Source organism: Aristolochia californica, unplaced genomic scaffold, assembly GCF_029961685.1.
Source record: "Aristolochia californica isolate CCGP_79_NKW_82.1479 unplaced genomic scaffold, dmAriCali1.0.hap1 SCAF_3, whole genome shotgun sequence".
Classification (NCBI taxonomy): domain Eukaryota; kingdom Viridiplantae; phylum Streptophyta; class Magnoliopsida; order Piperales; family Aristolochiaceae; genus Aristolochia; species Aristolochia californica.
This window is the reverse complement of record NW_027181992.1, coordinates 7,379,334-7,397,360: the sequence shown is the minus strand read 5'-3', so window position 1 is coordinate 7,397,360 and position 18,027 is coordinate 7,379,334. Positions and strand designations below refer to the sequence as shown.

General features: G+C 40.4%; 2 protein-coding genes across 2 annotated transcripts; one reads left to right on the top strand and one right to left on the bottom strand.

Moving 5' to 3' along the window:
* Nucleotides 1-316: 316 nt before the first annotated feature.
* On the top strand, nucleotides 317-8,761 carry LOC137959736 (uncharacterized). The gene is made up of 8 exons (XM_068807072.1): nucleotides 317-484; nucleotides 1,097-1,178; nucleotides 1,296-1,363; nucleotides 1,622-1,719; nucleotides 1,793-1,929; nucleotides 3,132-3,199; nucleotides 3,813-3,876; nucleotides 8,260-8,761. Exons 1-8 carry the CDS (start codon nucleotides 474-476, stop codon nucleotides 8,275-8,277), a joined length of 546 nt encoding a protein of 181 aa, XP_068663173.1. The 5' UTR covers nucleotides 317-473; the 3' UTR covers nucleotides 8,278-8,761.
* A 1,302-nt stretch (nucleotides 8,762-10,063) lies between these two features.
* LOC137958362 (protein DETOXIFICATION 55-like) lies at nucleotides 10,064-11,717 on the bottom strand. Its single transcript, XM_068805333.1, has 2 exons — nucleotides 11,673-11,717; nucleotides 10,064-11,527 (listed from the first exon to the last, which is right to left on the bottom strand). Exons 1-2 carry the CDS (start codon nucleotides 11,715-11,717, stop codon nucleotides 10,064-10,066), a joined length of 1,509 nt encoding a protein of 502 aa, XP_068661434.1.
* Nucleotides 11,718-18,027: the final 6,310 nt, after the last annotated feature.

Below are 18,027 nucleotides of genomic sequence, written 5' to 3'. Positions count from 1 at the left end.
ATAGGTGACATCGTGGGAAGTCCTATTGATTAATCGTTTGAATTGTATTGGCCAACCTATTGACTTAGAAGTATTGGGGCATGTAACATCCTGCGTTCGAATCTCGTGAGAGGCGGTCAAGAATGGGCGGGATTGGATCTAATAACAATACCTACCCAACACGGGGATTTATGACAATTAACACTAAGAACAGACTAGGACCATATTAGAGCTGTTTGGGCTCGAATACTGCTTTAGCCCATGCTTTATGAACAGCAACGGCATTGATGAAAGCCTTGGACTCAAATGGGCTTGACCATGAACCAGTTGAAGCGCTAGTTCTTTCGCGAGATTCATCCTCCACCTAGCTCCAGCTTCGATTCCGCACCGGCAAAATTCTCTCCCTGCACAACCTCTTCACTTTGGCAGCCTCCTGGTGATTCAACCACTCGGCATCCTCTCCATAGAACACGACTCTCTTTCTGTCCGCGGACATGTTTAAGAAGTATGTTTCCAGAAATTTGGATCTCTTAGTTGAGCATAGTATAAGTTTTCAAGGACTTAAAATGGCTTATTAGCGTCTAGGATCAGTTCGTAAATCTAGGGCGCATGCCATTTTCAAGATCACTGTGTTCAATTTATAGCATTGCGGAGAAGGGGGTTCGAGGCGCGCTGTGGAATGATGTAGATTTGTTGCTCTTGAATTTGTGTTGCTCCAGAGGCTCACTCGTCGAAATATTTTTCCTTAAATCCTTTTTTTGTCGTAAAGGGAAGCCAGTCACTTTCAGGATAATCGTTGTCGATGAAACTATGGGGGAACTGGATTGAGATCTATTATTGATCTCATGAGGAAGGATAGTTCGCTCTTTCATGCGCTTTCTGCGGACAGTATTCTCATTACAGTTTCTAGCGTGTAGTATTCGAAGAATATGGAGCCTGCAATTTTTATTGCTTCATTTTTCTTGTGCTGTTTGGTGGACTATCAGGTGGACAGACCCAAGCAGCCTATATGACTTGGCTGTGCGATGGATCACTGTGTAAATTTGTTATTTCTAACAGTAAGCACTTTGGTTTATATTGACTGATGGTAGTATGTGGTTTCACACGATGGTGACAGGTTCTCCTCCGAAGATGTGTCATCCCAGAATCAAGTGAAGGCTTCGGTGCAGAGAAAGATCCGACAAAGTATTGCTGAAGAGGTTTGGATGGATTCTGGTTATTTATTTTCACATTCGTTGTCACTATGTGTGATTACAATGACCTACAGTGACCTGCTAATGTGTTTTGACACTTATCATGCATTTCTCTTACTGCAGTACCCAGGCCTTGAACCAGTGTTGGACGAGTTGCTGCCAAAAAAATCACCTCTCATAGTTGTCAAATGGTGTGTTCACTGATTTATGCCTCTGGTTTTTGTTTTAAAAGAGAAGATTGATCATGTTTGGTTTTGGCTTTGTAAGATATGGATCTTCTTTTAATCGGAGACAGTACATTGCTATTTTAAATCCTTCTTGCAACTTGAAACTTTCTTATTTAGAAAATATTCAAAAAATTGTAAGACTGTTATCTTATTTAATTTGTACCGAGTTCTCTGAAAAACTTCTCTTATCTTTGTTTTTTTATTTATTCCCTCTCCCTGCAGTCAAAATCATTTGAACCTTGTCCTAGTGAACAATGTGCCACTGTTTTTTAATGTCCGTGACGGGCCATACATGCCAACACTACGACTTCTGCATCAATGTAAGCCTTCTAACTCACCCCCAATCCTCTCTCTGAGTTGATTATGTCTTCATTCTCATCTTCTGTTGAGCAGATCCAGATATAATGAAGAAACTACAGGTAGATAGGGGTGCAATCAAGTTTGTACTTGCTGGTGCAAACATAATGTGCCCAGGTCTTACATCTCCTGGTGGTGCTCTAGATGACGCTGTATTGGAAGAAACTCCTGTGGTGAGATTTCTGGGTTTCCATGGATACCATTGGGTTGCCATTTGAACCATATTGTTGTCAACCAGCAGTCTCCACAGATTCATTTAGGCATCAATTTTTAAATATTTGTTCAAACTTCGACTAGTTAGTGATATATACTTGTGGATGTGAGTCAAAGATTCTTATTTCTAGTCGTGCCTTGATTAAATATATTTAAGAAGTTAGGTTGGTAACGTGAATAATTTCTGAAATATATGAAAAATAATTGAAAGATCAAGGTTGATAAAGCCATCAAACCTACCATGCTTTATGGATCATTTTGAATGGTCTAGTATCATCTACAGAAGATGGGTGTAGAGGTGATGATACTATGGCTATGGATGACCAGCCAACTGGAAAAGAAATTAGAAATCTAAGCACCCGAGAACAAATAAAAGCAGCTGAAAACAATGTAAGACAATAAGATTGTGTTTGAAGACAGTCAAAGATTCAGGGTCCAGTTGTCGTGGATGGGGAGTCTGTTGTGGTTATTACTTGGGCCACATGGGGAAATGCCCTCCTAGTTGTTTCTTTTTTATTTTTTCATTAATTTTTATAGTAAAATTGAAGACATTTGTAAAAACTTAAATATCACTTGGTCTCATACTCATAGGAGTGCCAATAGCATGGCTGATGCATTGGCTAGTGAAAAGGTGACTTGGCAGCAGCTTGCTGTCGGCAGTACCCTCCCACTTTGATTTGTTTCTTTTTTCAAATATCTTGCTCTCTCTCCTTTAGGTGCCACCTAATGAATCCTGCTTTCTCATTGTTATAGAAGAAAAAGACAGTTGTTTGAGATGGTGGGCATTTTTTATGTAAACTTAGTAAAGTTTTCTCGATCTTGGTTTATGGACTGAGAACAAATGGAGTAAAGCTGAAACTGAAATGGATGGAAGTGGTACAAGAGTTCTGGGAAGGCTAACTCAGCAATTGGACTAACAAATGCTTGAACAGAATGGATAAAGAGTTAACATTTGTTGGGACTATTTCGGGCCATTTGCTTCCTCTGTAGTTTACAGAAAATTCCAAGAGATTTAGTTGATATTAATAAAGAGTGTGATTTCTTTTAGAGAAAAGAAAGACTGATTTTATTAAAAAAAAAAAAAATACTGATTTATAATATTATGTTCATGCTTTGCCCTCACTCCCCTCACCTGTTGATTTTTGTTTTTTATATTATCTAGGCCATAATGGCTGAAGGAAAGCATCATGCCCTTGCCATTGGGTTCACAAAAATGTCAGCTAAAGACATGTAAGTACCCCATTTATGTGCTGGCTAGTCACTTTTACTTGCAATAAATATTTTTTTCTGATTACTCTCAATTTATATAACATTGCTCTGATCCAAACCCTATATTTCAGAATATTGTCCATTAGCTGATTAATTTGGCGACATTGACAGATCCTGTTACCCCACTATCTGACTAAAGTGTCTTTAATTAAGTGCCAAACATTTCACTTCTTCACAGTAAAGCAAGATCCAATTACACTAACTTGATGGAGGTTCCTCATAGAAACTGTTACCATCAGAAAGTGATTCTCAATGACCTACAGTATAAATTCACTTTATATATTTCTTTGTTAATTTGTTTCCTGATAAGATTATAATGCGGATGCTGATAAAATAGTTGGTGCACTGCTTTGTGCTTGTTGCCCAACATTGGAGATTCTGTTTTCTTGAAATGAAGTTGTAAAAGTTCCTTGTCAAATGCACTAACCTCCTCCAGAGAAATGGTGGACCTACCTGTTGCTTGTAACTGCTTTTTGAATTGTCTAACCTTGAGTAGATGGGACTCTTATTATTTGTAATTTTAAATATCAATTTGTTTAGGACAAACATTAAGTAAATTTAATTGTTTATGCAGAAGGGCCATCAACAAGGGAATTGGTGTTGATAACATGCACTATTTGAATGATGGTCTTTGGAAGGTAAGACTGAACACTTCACTAAACATGGTCTTATTATTCTGTTTCTTCAGGAGTTGTAGCATGGTTGTTTATTGCTGTGAGTAATTCAACAAATCAAGTGTTCTTTACTGCATTTTCTGAGTTTGGGTTATGTAGATGCCAAAGATGCCACTGAACACCTGTCTGACTTGCATGCAAGACTATAGTTAAGAAAGATTGCCCTCACAAGTTATATTTCTCTTGTTGGTTTTTTTTTTTTTTTTTTGAGTAAAAGGTATTATTTCTCTTGTTATTTAATCAACGGAAGATGTAGATGAAAAGATAATCACATATCCTTTAGTAGTTGAGTATTAACATCTTAAGTTTGACATAGTTGAATGGCCTCTAAGGTTAACAAATAGCTTCCATGGACATTCATCTTCTTTAATCATTTATCTCTTTGTTTTTGTTAAAGTTGAGTTAGGTTTTACCCCAAGATGAGTTTAGGTTCACCCCAAGATGAGTAGCCAAGTTAGGAGATCTTTTCCTGACTAATAACCACAAGACTTTTCTTGACAATAACCTACTCTTTCCCTCAAGTTGGGGCCAAGTCAGGGACCTTTTTCCAACTAATAAGCGAAGGATATTTTTTACCATTAACCTATGTGGGAGTTCACTAATTTATATCTCAAAAACATAAATGAAGGAGCCATATGTTTTGAAAGAGTAACATTATAATATTTAAAAAAAGAGTAACATTATAAAAGATTTCTCTAGGGCCTATATCATTTGATTTACTTATTTACTAGGATATGTTAACTTCTTCATATATATTTTCTTTGGGTGTATAAAATTGTTAAATTCTTATAAATATTTTTATTTTTACAAAGTTTATTTTCTCCATTGTAGTTCTTGAGTGACGTGGTCTAATACAATACACATATATTTCTTTCAAATTGTTATACAATACATATATAGTTGTTATGTATTTGGACTTTAGGTAGTTAAAGTTGTTATTTCTTTTACTTTAACATGTTCACATTTTTACTATTGTTGGATTTGTATTTTCTTATTTTTGTAATATTACACTAATGTAAATGTTGAAATTTTTATTTAATGGAGGAATAATTTGATCGATACCAACAGGATCTACTGAAAATAAAAGATTGTTGATTAATAATTAGGATTAATTAATGGGAATATATAGGATTTTGTGTCGCTCTAACACAGCAGTTTTTAGGTCCACTTTTTTGGGCAATGGGTCTCCATTCTTGGGACCTTGTATAAGGCATGTGTCGGGTTTTTGGGTTGAGCCTGGTTCCATCCCAAAATAACTAGCTACTTAAGAGGCCTATTGCGTACAATCATAAGCCATTAACTTTTTCTTTCTATTTTTCAATGTGGGACTTTTCCCCATTCAACACTCTCTTTAACATCCAGGTTTTGCACTTAACGGGCCTAAGATGTGGGCACAAACCCTCAACAGGGCACAAACTCCTACTTCATGGAGCCTACAACACCAACTTCTACCTCATGGATCCAACAATACACAAATAACCTGGGGAACACAAACAGGGCTTCGGTCCAATACAACTGTTAGGCTTTGAGCCCGGTTCTATCTCAAATTGACTAGCCACTTAGAAAGCCTATTGCTTAACCTTATAAGCCATTAACTTTGTCTTCCCATTTTTTAATGTGGGACTTTTCCCCACTCAATGACATGTCTTGTCTTATGAGGAAGCTTTTGAGAGATGAGCTTGGGCTCCCATTTTCTACAAAAGGCCTTCTTGAGGAGGCCTTTATTGTAGAGTTTTTCTCTTGAAAGGTATAAGAGGAAATGTAGTTTGGTTACAACCATTCTAAAAGAACTTATGACGTGCAAGTTGTGTTCAATAGAATAAACATATTAATTTTTATAAACCCAATTTAAAAGCTAGATTGTGGGCCAACCTTAAAAAGAAAAAAGAAAAAAACTTCACCTTGTAACTTTACCAAAGTTGTCATTTTTTCCTTTTTGGAAGACAAGCTATTTCAAAGAAGAAGCTAGCCAGTTACACTTTTGAGTGCAAAAGTAGTTTGTTGCAATCATGATTTGGAGGAAAAGCTACTCTGGGTCCAACTCTATCACTTCGCACTATTCTCTTTGTGGTGGCGTTACGTGTTGGCTCATATGGACAACTTTAGTGCCGCTAAATGTTACTCACGCTAAAGGTACTATTTGTACTATGTACCAACTCAGACATAGAGGCAACCCAATTGGGAATTGAACTTATTAGTTTTGTGATTGTTTTCCAAGGAAACACTGTTACCCTTTCACCTACCCTGTTTAGATGGCTTTCTTTTTCAAATTTGGCTCATAATTGTGTTTAACTTTCTCTGCCCTTACTGAGCAATCTAGGGTGTACCATGTGGAAAGTATAGTGAAAAACTATGAAGCCTAACTGATGCAGAAATCTCTGTGCATTTGGAAAGGCTGAAATAGGAAAACTTTTGAAAGGGTATTCTTTGAATAGCTACCAGTATTTTGGAGAGAACGATAATTTCACTCTTTTTGTGCTTTAGTCATCTCCGTGGCTCCATTTCAGAAAACTGGTGTCTGTGGTTTTTTTTTTTTTGGCATTAACCTATGATTGAATTGGTTGATTTGAGACCTTCGTTGTATCAAGTACCTAAAGGATACCAATGAGGGCAACTATTTTATCCTTTTTGTTAAGTGTGAATGAAGCCAACTATCAATGACTAGTTCAAACACTTTTAGCTGTTTGATCCCTTATTTGGGGTTGACATGAGCTTAATGTTGATGGTAATTCTGCGGGTTTTGGGAAAGCTGATACCTCATCTCCAACCCATCTTCTCTTATAACCGTAACAGAGCTGGTTTTTCCCACTTAAAACCATAATGGGGTTGGATTTCCAACCCTTTTGCCAAACCCCTCTCCTAAATCCCATCTGCATGAACCCCACAAAAAGGGGAAGTATAACCTTTCCCTTTTCTTCAATTTGCGCCCTCAAAAAGCTTTACGTTTCTCCTTTTGTTATTCTCTTTTGTTGTCATTCATTTAAATTTTAAGAGTAGAACAGTAACTTTTGACCTAGAATTGCTTTCCCAAAATACTCCACTATTTTCTTTAGTATTTATGGTTTTAAAAGATTATGGCATTACATAAAATGAAGGGGTAGACATGCAGTCTACATAACCCTTGGGATGGGTTAGAGTTTTTGGGTTAACCCCTTCCTGTGCAGGTTTTCCAGGGTTAACCTGTCCACACCCTGCAGGGTGAGATGGGTAACCCATCCTTGCATATAGATGGTTGGGATGGGGTGGGTTCAAGTTGCCATCTGGACCTGCTTGTTATTCCAGTCTGTTGGCAATGGTGATATTCATTTGGGATTCTGAGGGTGTATCTTCCATCTTGCCTACTTTGCACCTTTTGGTTGATGTAACTCCATGGAGCTTGAGCTCAGCTTTTCCTTCAGGACCTCTGCATTTTGCTGGCTAAAGAGTTTTTTCGTCCTCTTCTACCCTAATCATTAACTGGGCTTCTGACAAGAGGTCCCTGAGGAGTTTTTTTGTGTTCAAGGATTCATACTCTTAGACCAGTTAATAGCATGGTGGGGATTCATAGCTAGGAGTGGTGTCTCCTGTTTGTGGGTGTCAACCCACATAGCTAGGAGTGGTGTCTCCTGTTTTTGGGAGTCAACCCACATCCTTTCTATTAGTCTCAGTCCCTTGAGTTGTTTGGTTTTTTCTTTCTTTCTTGTTGTACCTTTCATGATATATTTCTCCTCTGGAAGGCTTCTTTAATGAAAGAAACAAAAAAAAGGATTTGTGTTTGATATGGATCTCAGACTTGGATTATATAGCTACTCTGTCCTCCCATCACTCACACCAAAAGTCATGAGGATTTATTTTATTTTATTTTTCTTTCATACAGCATTCTGAATTTGATAAATCATAGAAGATCGAGTGACTGTAAGATTTTACTGACCAGAAGAGAAAAGTGACTTCTACATGACAAGTATCTATAATTAAATCACTATGTGAACTAAAAGCAAACGGTAGCCTGGCCTGGCTATGTTCAAAAGCAGAAACCAGTGTTGGACTTTGCAGTCCAGCAAATCCATGCATCTGGTCAATCACTTGGCAGGGTGTGAAGTGCACCATGCATGGTTGGTCGAGTTCTTTTTTCATGCTTTACCAAGTGATTGGCCCTCTGTATAAATTTGCTGGACCATGGCCCAGATCCCATATCTCTAAAGCGTGTTTTGTTGACTTTCAGTCATGTGATGCGAATCTAGTGTTACAGCAACTTAGTTTTACTGTCCTTGTGAAGTTCTAGACCATTGAATTTGGAGCTTTCGTGTGTTACGGAGCTGTACTATTGTAGTTTCCAAAGACTGATTGGATTACAATTTACTGATGCAGATGGAACGACTGGATTGAGGAATTTATGAGGGTGGCTGCAACATTAAGAGAAATGTAACGTATTAACAACTAAAGATCTATGAACCTGTTATCTACTAAACGTGAATGGCTGAATAGCGTGAGCAGAGAGGCAGGGAAAGAATTGGGGCATTGTGGAAAATAGAGTCAAACAGTAATCTCTGTATTAAAGAAGTTTTATATTGTCTTGTGCTCCAGCAAAACAGCGCAGTTGGGAAACATCTTCAGTTCTCAATCTTCAATTGTCCTCAATTGCTTTTTGTATGCACGGCATTTCAACTCTACATCTTCTGAATCATCTCAAATGTTCGAAGTTACTTTTACAGGTGTGATGAAGTTGCTATAAAAGATGTATTTGACTCGAATAGGACTAGTATGGATGGATTTGAAGGCTCAATGAGTTATGGAAAGAACGATAAAATCCCTTTTGGGTCAGTAAATTCCAAGTTCCCATTAATCTCCATGCCTCCATTATTATAGAAAACTGTTGCCAGTGGTCAATTTTTCACACTAGCTTATGATTAAACTGGTTGATTTGACTGGACTCTATTGCTTATTGTGAAGCCAACTATTAATAACTAGTTCAAATACTTTTTAAGGGATTTAATGCCTTATTTGGGGCTGGCTTGAGCTTACGATTAATAAAGAAAGCTAAACGGCAAGAGAACAAAAGAGCCTGGTTCGATGAGAGATCGAAGTGTTACCGCTTGCTTAAAATTGATGGTAGTTGCAGGTGTTAGAGATGACACAATCAATTAAGTTTCAAGAAACCTGATGCTGCCTTGCTTCCCCTTCTGTGCTTAAAGACTGTAACAGAGTTGGATTTTCTACCCATCGCTAAACCCCTCCAGCCCCCACAAGGGACTGTGGGTATTCATAAATATTCTGGAGCTATATATCATTGTTAAGAGCCCTCATGGCTTGTTCCAACAACCATCCATCTTGTCCTCTTTTCGGCTTTTGGTCGATGTAACTCCCTGGAACTGGAACTGATCAGGTTTTCCTTCAGGGCCTCGGCATTTTTCCAGCTAGAGGGTTCTCCTTTCCTTTTGGTGTCGATACCGATTCTGTAGTAATGAGTTACTAGGCTTATGGCAACTACTCTTCCCCTTAGTCTTCCTTGTGTTCAAGGATTCATACTCTCGGATCAGTTAATAGCATCGTGAACACATAGCTAGCAGTGGTGTCTCCTGTCAAGACCAGATTTACTCAAAATCGAAACCTTCATTGGTTTTTCCGAATTGACCCAATTCACATGTGGTGAACAGGTAAGAATTAGAAAGCTTCTCTATTTTTCTATTTTAGCTTGTGACTCTGGTGTTTTGTCCTGTTTGTTTCATATTCTTCAATCTTCATCTCTTTCTGCACCTCTCCATTTGGTTGCAGACTTTGCTTTGATTCTTTACTATCAAACTTTTTGTTATTAATCTTTTCAGTTCCCGTATCCAAATCCTGTTCAAATAGAGAGACGTCCAAGTTCCACTAAATCTTGCTTGATTTAGAACACAAACTTGCCTTTTTTTCCCAGTTTCCGCATGATTTCTCCAATCACATGGAGAGGATGCGGAAACAGCAACAAACCTGCATCCATTTAGTGATATACTCTGCAGCTCGTGAAGGAGATGAAATGCTTATATACATCAATCAGTTATATTTGATCAGAACATAAATATACAAGCAGCCTTTAATGGAATATAAAAGACGAACATGATTGAACTGATATCGGCTCCCTTTCTGTAATTTGCCTCATTAAGTCATTCCTTTTTGTACTCCTAGTCTTCCACAGTCACGTCTCCCGGGGAAGCTGTTTCAGAAACTCGACATCTTCACCAGCCTTTGACGTTTGGATTTCATGGGCGCAGCCACCGATGCCTGCCAAGTCCTTGGATTTCAACGATTCCCGCTCCCAGTCCGTCCTGTAAACTACGGATGCGATGGAGAGAGCGCAGGTGATCTGGGCTGCCAGTAGGCCATAGCAGAGGCCCATGAATCCGGTTTCGAAAAAGAAGGCGGAGACAATGGCCACAGGAGCTCCCACTAGGTAGAAAGAGTAGAGGTTGACGGTGGCCCCCACCGACGGCCGAGCGCAGCCCCGGAGCACCCCGCACCCAGCCGTCTGTGGGCAGTTCGCCAGCTCACACAGTCCGATTATTGGCAACACGCTCACCGTTAGCTTTATTGTTTCCTCGTCGTTGGTGAAGATTCTACTCCATGCTCCCCTTCCCAGCGTTGTCCATAACACCCCAATCACGGATACTGACATAGCAGCCGCCATTGATACCACCGTCGTCAACCTCGCCCTTTCCGGCCGGCCGGCACCCAGTTCCAGGCCTACCCGTGTTGACACAGCCGAGCTCAGAGCCACGGGTAGGGTGTACATGAGCGACGTCGTCTGTATGACGATCGCCGAAGTGGCTAATGTAACATGGGGTTCTGCTAGATAACCAGCGGCCACTGTCATGAACTCGTACCACCACCACTCTAGGCAGACACCAAGGCAACTCGGCAGCGCCAACCGGAGCAGTTTGCTCCATTCGTCTCTCGTTGTGGTTAAAGGCAGTGGTGGGTGTACGGGGACCGGGAGAGGCGTCGAGAGAGGGCCATGAGTGGTGCTAGTACTGGCTCGAATCTCCAGCATGTAGCAGAGGAGAAAGAAAAGAGTGATAAAATTGGTACAGAAGTTGGCGGCTGCTACTCCTTGGACGCCCATGTGAAGGTCGTGAGCGAGTAAGGAGGTAAGAGGGACGTGAAAGACAACCGAGAGGGACGTGCACCACATTAACGGTTTAACAGAGCCCTCGTTGCGGAGATAGATTCGTATAGGATGAAGGAAGCTGTTGGCGATGAGGTCTGGGAGAGCGAAGCGGCAATAAAGGCTAGCAGCCCGGGTTACGTCTGCGTTCTGATGAAGACTCAGCATGATGGGCTCCAGATTAAGCCAGAGCAAGGCAATGGGTATGGAAGCGCACAGCAGCATGAGGATTGTTCTTTGCAGGGTGAGTGTAACCAAGGAGAGGTTCCGGGAGCCGAAGGCCTGGCTGCAGAGGGGGTCCATCCCCAAGGCAAGGCCGGAAAGCACAGAATAGCCGGTGATGTTGGTGAATCCGATAGCAAGAGCTCCGCCTGCAAGTTCCAGGCGGCCGAGCCTCCCCATGCAGGCCACAGAGACGATACTCCTCAGGTAGCCCACCAAGTTCATGGCTGCTATGGGCAAGCCTATGTCCATCATGCGCTTTAGCTCCTCCATAATCTAAGAAAACAAGCAAAGAGCGAGAAAGCGAAGCAAAGAAAAAAAAAACGATGATTAGGAAATGCGGGAGGGAGAAAATAAGATGAAAAACGCTGCGCATTTGGGTTTAATGAAAGGGATCTTCTTTGGACTAAAGGTATGGTACCTCTGCCATTGTCGGGTACTTTTCTACCTGATCGCCTGCAAACATCTCTTTGTTCCTTTTCTGCTTTGCCTTTTGCTGCTGGACGCTTTTGTAGTGGCTGTAGAGAGCTTTAATGGCGAGCCGAGGAAAGAAAGAGAAAGAACGAATTTTAAAAACCGAGTGATGAAGCCGCAACAGAGGCACTGCAGGCGCAGGAGAGCAAGGGCAGAGTTACGTTATATATATATATATATATATATATAAAAAAATTAAAGGTACAAGCGCCTTAAGTATTTCTGTAGTTTCCATTGGACGACGTCGTTGTAGGTTTTGTCTGTTTTCCACGCTCACCGAACCGTCATTTTCTCTCTTCCTGCTTCCTTGCATGCAATATACACGAAATTTCAATGTATCAGAGAAGCTTCCATTGTTTCCCGTCGGCAAGTAAATTATAAAAACAAGCACGTCCAACCCCCGAACCAGGTAAACAGTTCAGAATACCCTTCCTTCCACACCAACAACTTCACCAGTTCATCAACCACGGCCAGACTATAAAAGAATCGATCATACACCAAAACTTTCCGTATGGTATGGCATCGACAGCAGTCCACGGATTAGTTTCCTTTAATGGCGATGCACATGAGTACTTGTTGAGAGTCCATGGTCCATTCGTTACACTTCGTCACCAGCCACTCCTACACTTTCATGTGAAAGACGAGGGCTTTGGGAGAAGAATTTGGTTTGAGCCGCTTCAGGTGGTTCTCGCAAAATTCGCTTACTCTCTGTCATTCTGATTTGGTAGGGAACGGAAGCAGAAGACTTCAGGCTTGTAATCAAACACTTAAGCGACCGATCATGATTTGTACTTGGGAGTGAAAAAAAACTTTCTTTGCCAAGTCTCGTGGGTACTCGAGTCGGGGAAGCTTCTTGATTCTCCCTTGCTTGTTCTTTCCAATAAGGCCGGTTCGATCTCATACACATCAACTTGGTGTATTCACTTCGGTTAATTATTGTTTTGTTTTTATCAGTTTCCATGAGACCGAGCCTCTACAGACATAAACATCCTTTCACCTGATCTGCACGCGTTAGGAGATCATTCAGAACCAAAAACTGAGGGAAAACTAGTGCAAAGTGGTCTTTATGTTTCCCTGAATCAACCGACTGGTTTGATGGAGAACCCACCACTAAATATGTCCAGAGGCAAAAGAGAAAAGTAGCTTGGAGCTGCCTATGGTTTGATGGAGAACCCACCATTGTAACCGTTGTCCAATAATTGCAGAAAACCGTAAACGAATCCTGATCAGTTTTGCTTTTCTTCGAGTTGCAGAAATGACAACCAAATCTCATAGTGTGGAATTGAAGCGAGAGGTAGATGAAGATAGTTTTTTAAGGGGGTTTTAGCTGTCTCAAATTAATTACCAGACGATTGACGATCGCCATCCCAATCCTTCCTCTCCTTCAACCTGATGGTGCACGCGCCATGTCTAACAAAGTTCGAGCAACTCTCTTTATTGTTCGGTTGGACTGGCTTGACATGGGTCTCCTTGGCTTGGAGTTTGCTGCAAGAATGGAATGAAACTTGGCAATAGGTGAAGAGTGGAGGACAATTGAACTTTCGCTATGGCCTCAATAAGGTTAGGTCATGTGCCATTTTTGAACCCCTTTCACTATCCTCCAATCCTTACCATCCAAAACTGTTACTGTCGTCCACTTCTTATTTTCCTTCTCACCCACACACTTAACATGTGCAAAATGTGGTCATTAAACACGTGCAATAAGATAAGATGTAGCAGTCACAAATGTGTCCATGTCTCCCTGCAGATCATCCATCTCTAAACTCGTCTCTTAAGTCTTCTGTGGTCGATCAGCTTAATCAATTATAAAAGAGTTTGTTAAGGAATAACCACACATGGAATAGTCAGTTATTAGGTAGGAAAGAGGTTTCTTAAGTTGGCTAGTCATTTTAGGATGAACCTTAGACCCGACTTTACACACTGGGCATCTTCTACTGTTGCTGCTGCTGGCGGTTCACTGGTTACTGGTTAATTAGCAATGTAAAGGTTGCCGGATAATTGTTTGAAAGTACATTACAACATCTTGGCTTAACCATTTGATACATCCACTTTGGTGTCTGGAATACCTGGTTTGGATTAGACAGGAAGAGGCATCTCTCTCCCCAATACGCCGGCAAACGACATCATTTCTGGATTCTATGATTGTGGGTGCGAATAGGGAGCGCAACAAATTGAGACACATGAACATGCAGGGGAATGATATCATACCATACCCTATCGTCAAATATGTCCTCAAGTTTGTTGGAAAAGAGAAACTATATGGTCGTCCATCCAAGGTCATTGGCTCTGCTGTTTGGAAGAACCACCTCAACCTCTGCAATGAGTATTTTTTTCTGGTTAAAATGCTGCTTTACGACGGTTCATCACTTGGTAAAATCCCTTCGTTCTAATCTGTAATCAATCCCCGGGCTTAAGCAACAACAGCAGCAGCACTGGCCACCAACATCAATGAAAAAGATAATTAAAGCTTTTCCGTGCCCCCACCCTCTTGTCATGTTGGTGTCTTCACTACAGTGAGGTACTAGGTGTGGTACTAAGGGTGGGTACTCACGTTAGGTGAAGATCTCATCACTCTGTCGTTCTTACACCATTCAGAAGCTTCACCTCTGGGCACTGAGCCCCACCCACATGGTATCAACACTCAACAAGCGAGCTCGGGGCCTTTGCTTATAAGACTTTTTAACCACTTGTTACAAATGTAGCCTTAGACGACTTTTTGTAGCAAAAATCTTCACATGCCTTGGCCTCCCCTTACTTGGTTTGAACTTGAAAGTATATGAGAAGGGATGCCATCAACTGCGGCTTTTTTCTTGCACCTGGGTGGGGTTCTATCAAATTAACGCAAGGCAGACGTTTGAGAGAAAGCTGGGTTTAATTTAGTTTTTTTTTTTTTTTTTCCCGGTCTGATGACAATCATGATTCGTAGATATAATTTGAGGTGATACGCATGCACGGCTCTCCAAGTCAAATACCTGAGTCTAAGCAGGACGAAGCTAGACTTAGTGGAAGGAAAATATCCTTTCACGCAGGAGATGAGATGATGTGCTAGTGGAGGAAATCCTGAGGGAAGAGATTTCCCACAATTGCCACTTGCCCTGTCCATTCTGCTCTTTGAGTGCTCAACACAAACAGCTTTTGGACAAGTCAAAGACAAAGAACATTCATGGCCTTCAGGTCTTAGATTTCTTTGTATTCATGGTGCTTCTTTCTCCTCAATGCTTTTAGAGAGACGTTGCCGATATGTGGTCATGTTAAGGAGGAGTGTGGACCCTGGAGCTTACTATGGGTGCCCTTGCTTTTCTAATTTCTACACACCTGTGCAAAGGCAGCGTGGCTATTGATGAGATAGATAATTACTCCACCAATGTGTTTATATGTGAAACTCCATTATCACTCACAGGGTAGTTGACTCAACTGGGTCTCCACTACTCAACTTATACATTGGATCATTCTAGTTTATGAAATAGATTGATCCCTTGTACCATGGATGGTAAGCAGCAAAAAGACAAGGATACAAGCAAACCCCAATAAGCTTGGTTTCTGAGAGCATGATCTGAATAATTTGGTAAATGGACGTAAGTTTAGAGAAAAAGAAATCAAATCCGGAATGGGGAGTTTTACAAAAAACTATCAGCTAATGTTAGTTAAATTACCGATAAAGAAACTGCGAAGATTTTGATCTTTGATCCATGTACATGTATGATAGAAATAACGGATAACAATTAGTCATTATCTGTATGATAACACTTATCCTGTAGATAACCCTTATCACGTAATCTTCCGATAATGCGTATCTTGTAAATCTGTACCTATGATTCATTAAAGTAAAACACGACAAATTTCTTCCTTCTTTCGATTCTTCTACAAGGTACAGAGGAGAGCAAAGCATTTCTCTCCATCAACTTCATAGTGAAGGATGAGATCTTTCTCAACAAAAACCTCCCATACACCTAAACTCTCAGTCCCACTCACTTAATTACATACTAAAAAGAATTGAACTACATAAAGTATACTTACTAGCTTTACATGGAACACTCAGTCCCAATGGATCTTTCTTTCCCTTAGACCCTGCAGTTTGGCAAGAAATATGGTGTTTTTGGTCCATGAAACCAAAAAGAGGTTTCATGGGTGACATCTACATATAATGACATCTACATGAAACCAAAAATATAATAAATTAGGTGGGTGATATGACTGCCTCATCGTCGTATGATTTGAACAGAATTGATTAACGAAAAGGGGGTTGCTTATTCTTGAGTTAGGGTTCGCTGCCGTTTAATTTTTTGAGTTCTGGTAGAATCTGGATCCTCATGTATCCAAACGCGGGGCAATGCCACCGAGCTCTGACCTGGTTAGAGCGCCATATTGAAATGGACCCTAGTGTCTCTTGGCTCTTCTACCTCTTTCCATCTTCTTTCTGAATCAATAACTTTCTCAACTTTCTTCGTACACGAGACAGAAAGCAAGCTAGCTACTTGCCGTGGATCCCCCAAGCAGAACGAGCGAGCTTTTGCTGGGAGACCAACTTTATGTGTCTGCTCAATGGCCTGGGCGACCTCTTTACAGCGCTCCCAACCTTGCCATATGTTCTGGGACCAGTGAATCGGGGCTTCTTTTTAACTAAGGCAGAACCAGGCTAGTTAAGTATGGGGACCCTTTGAACCACGGCAGTTGTGGCCTACAGTAGTGGCAGCTGTTCTTCAACCAAAAACCAAACATAGATAGATGCTTTGTAAAGGTCACACTCCAGTGAACACTTCAAGAAAATGTAGATAATTTGCACCAAAAAAAAAAATCAATTTGGGATGTGTTAGCAAGCTTTCTTATCGTTTTATTTCATCTTCAATATATTTACTAACATTCTTATTTATACATAGAATTACAACCAAATTTCCAGAGGAGGAAGTCTTCCGTAAAATCAAGAGGATGAAGTCCTCTGGAAAATCAGAGCTGAAATCCGGTTGTAATTCTATGTATATAAATTAGAATGTTGTAAATGTAGGAAAGACGAAATAAAAAGAAAAGAAAAAACTTACTAGATGTGGTCTGTTAAATGATTCTTTCAGCTTCTGAAGACAAGGAATGGTTGCAGCTCTTAGTCCTACCAGCTCACATGATTGTGTGCCCCTGATGCCAAATAGCTGACTAACTCCAAAGGCACCAACCAAAGATTCTCACCCTACTCCCACTTATCGCCTTATCTCCAGCTCTCCTTGCCAACCCCAAAAAGCGTCTCCAAGTATCTCTTTCGTTTTATCTCATTGCGAAACCATGCAGATTCGTACGTAATTTCACTTTCATGCAAATGGGATTTGTCTCTGGAACGGTATGTTTCATGGCCAAGCAGCTTTGGCGGGGTTTGTTTTGAGCTTAAATGCTTAAAAACCAAGAAATCGTCTCAACTAACTGGATAAGAGACTACTGAAAGACACAGAGTTTGTAATGTCCCAACTGCTTGTTGAGCTTTACGTGAAACTGAAAGGATAATGTCCCAACCCAGAAAAGCTTGATTTCTCAGTTTGATTAACTACTGATAAGACACCGCAAGTAGCCCCTCCAAAATCAAAACAGCTAATATCGGAGCTAATTAAGCCTCGAGAGACTTCTGTTATGATCAAAACAGTATCTTAAAAGTCCTACTTTAGCACCGAAATCCTCCTTTTTTTTCTTTTTTAGTTCCATGATTAGAAGCAAATTATTGACGAAGCTTTTAAATCGTATCTACCCACCAAACTCACTTTTGGTGACACAGAACCAAACTCCATTTTCGAATTTATGGGGAAATCAAATCCTTTCTACATTTAAGAATAAAAGGAGTAAGAGTAGCTGCAAAAGGATTAAAACTTGCTAAACACAGGCAAAAAGAAGAGAAGAAAGATTCACAGAGTTACTGAATTACAATCCATCTTAGAGCTGAGTTACCTTCTTTGATATGTATGATCTTCCCGCCCACCCACTTTGAGTATCCATTCCAGACTCTAAATTCCCAACCGTCTTTCAACTGAGAATTTTAAAGAAAGGGAGAAACCTTAGCTAGGACTGAAGCTTGCAAATTAAAATATGTCATGGATAGAAATATCAGCCACTTGTTTAGATGTGACATGAGACAGGAAGTACCAAGTGCAACCTTATCAGTAACAAAGTGATTTATGTGAGCTTCAAGCAGATGATTAACAAACAAATAACTAGCAAAAGTACTGCAACCTAAATAATTGAGCAGGTAAAGAGATGTCAATGTCATGTAACAGATGGATAACTCTTGTGACCTCAGTTGTAGTTTGGGACTATATATTTGTTTACAT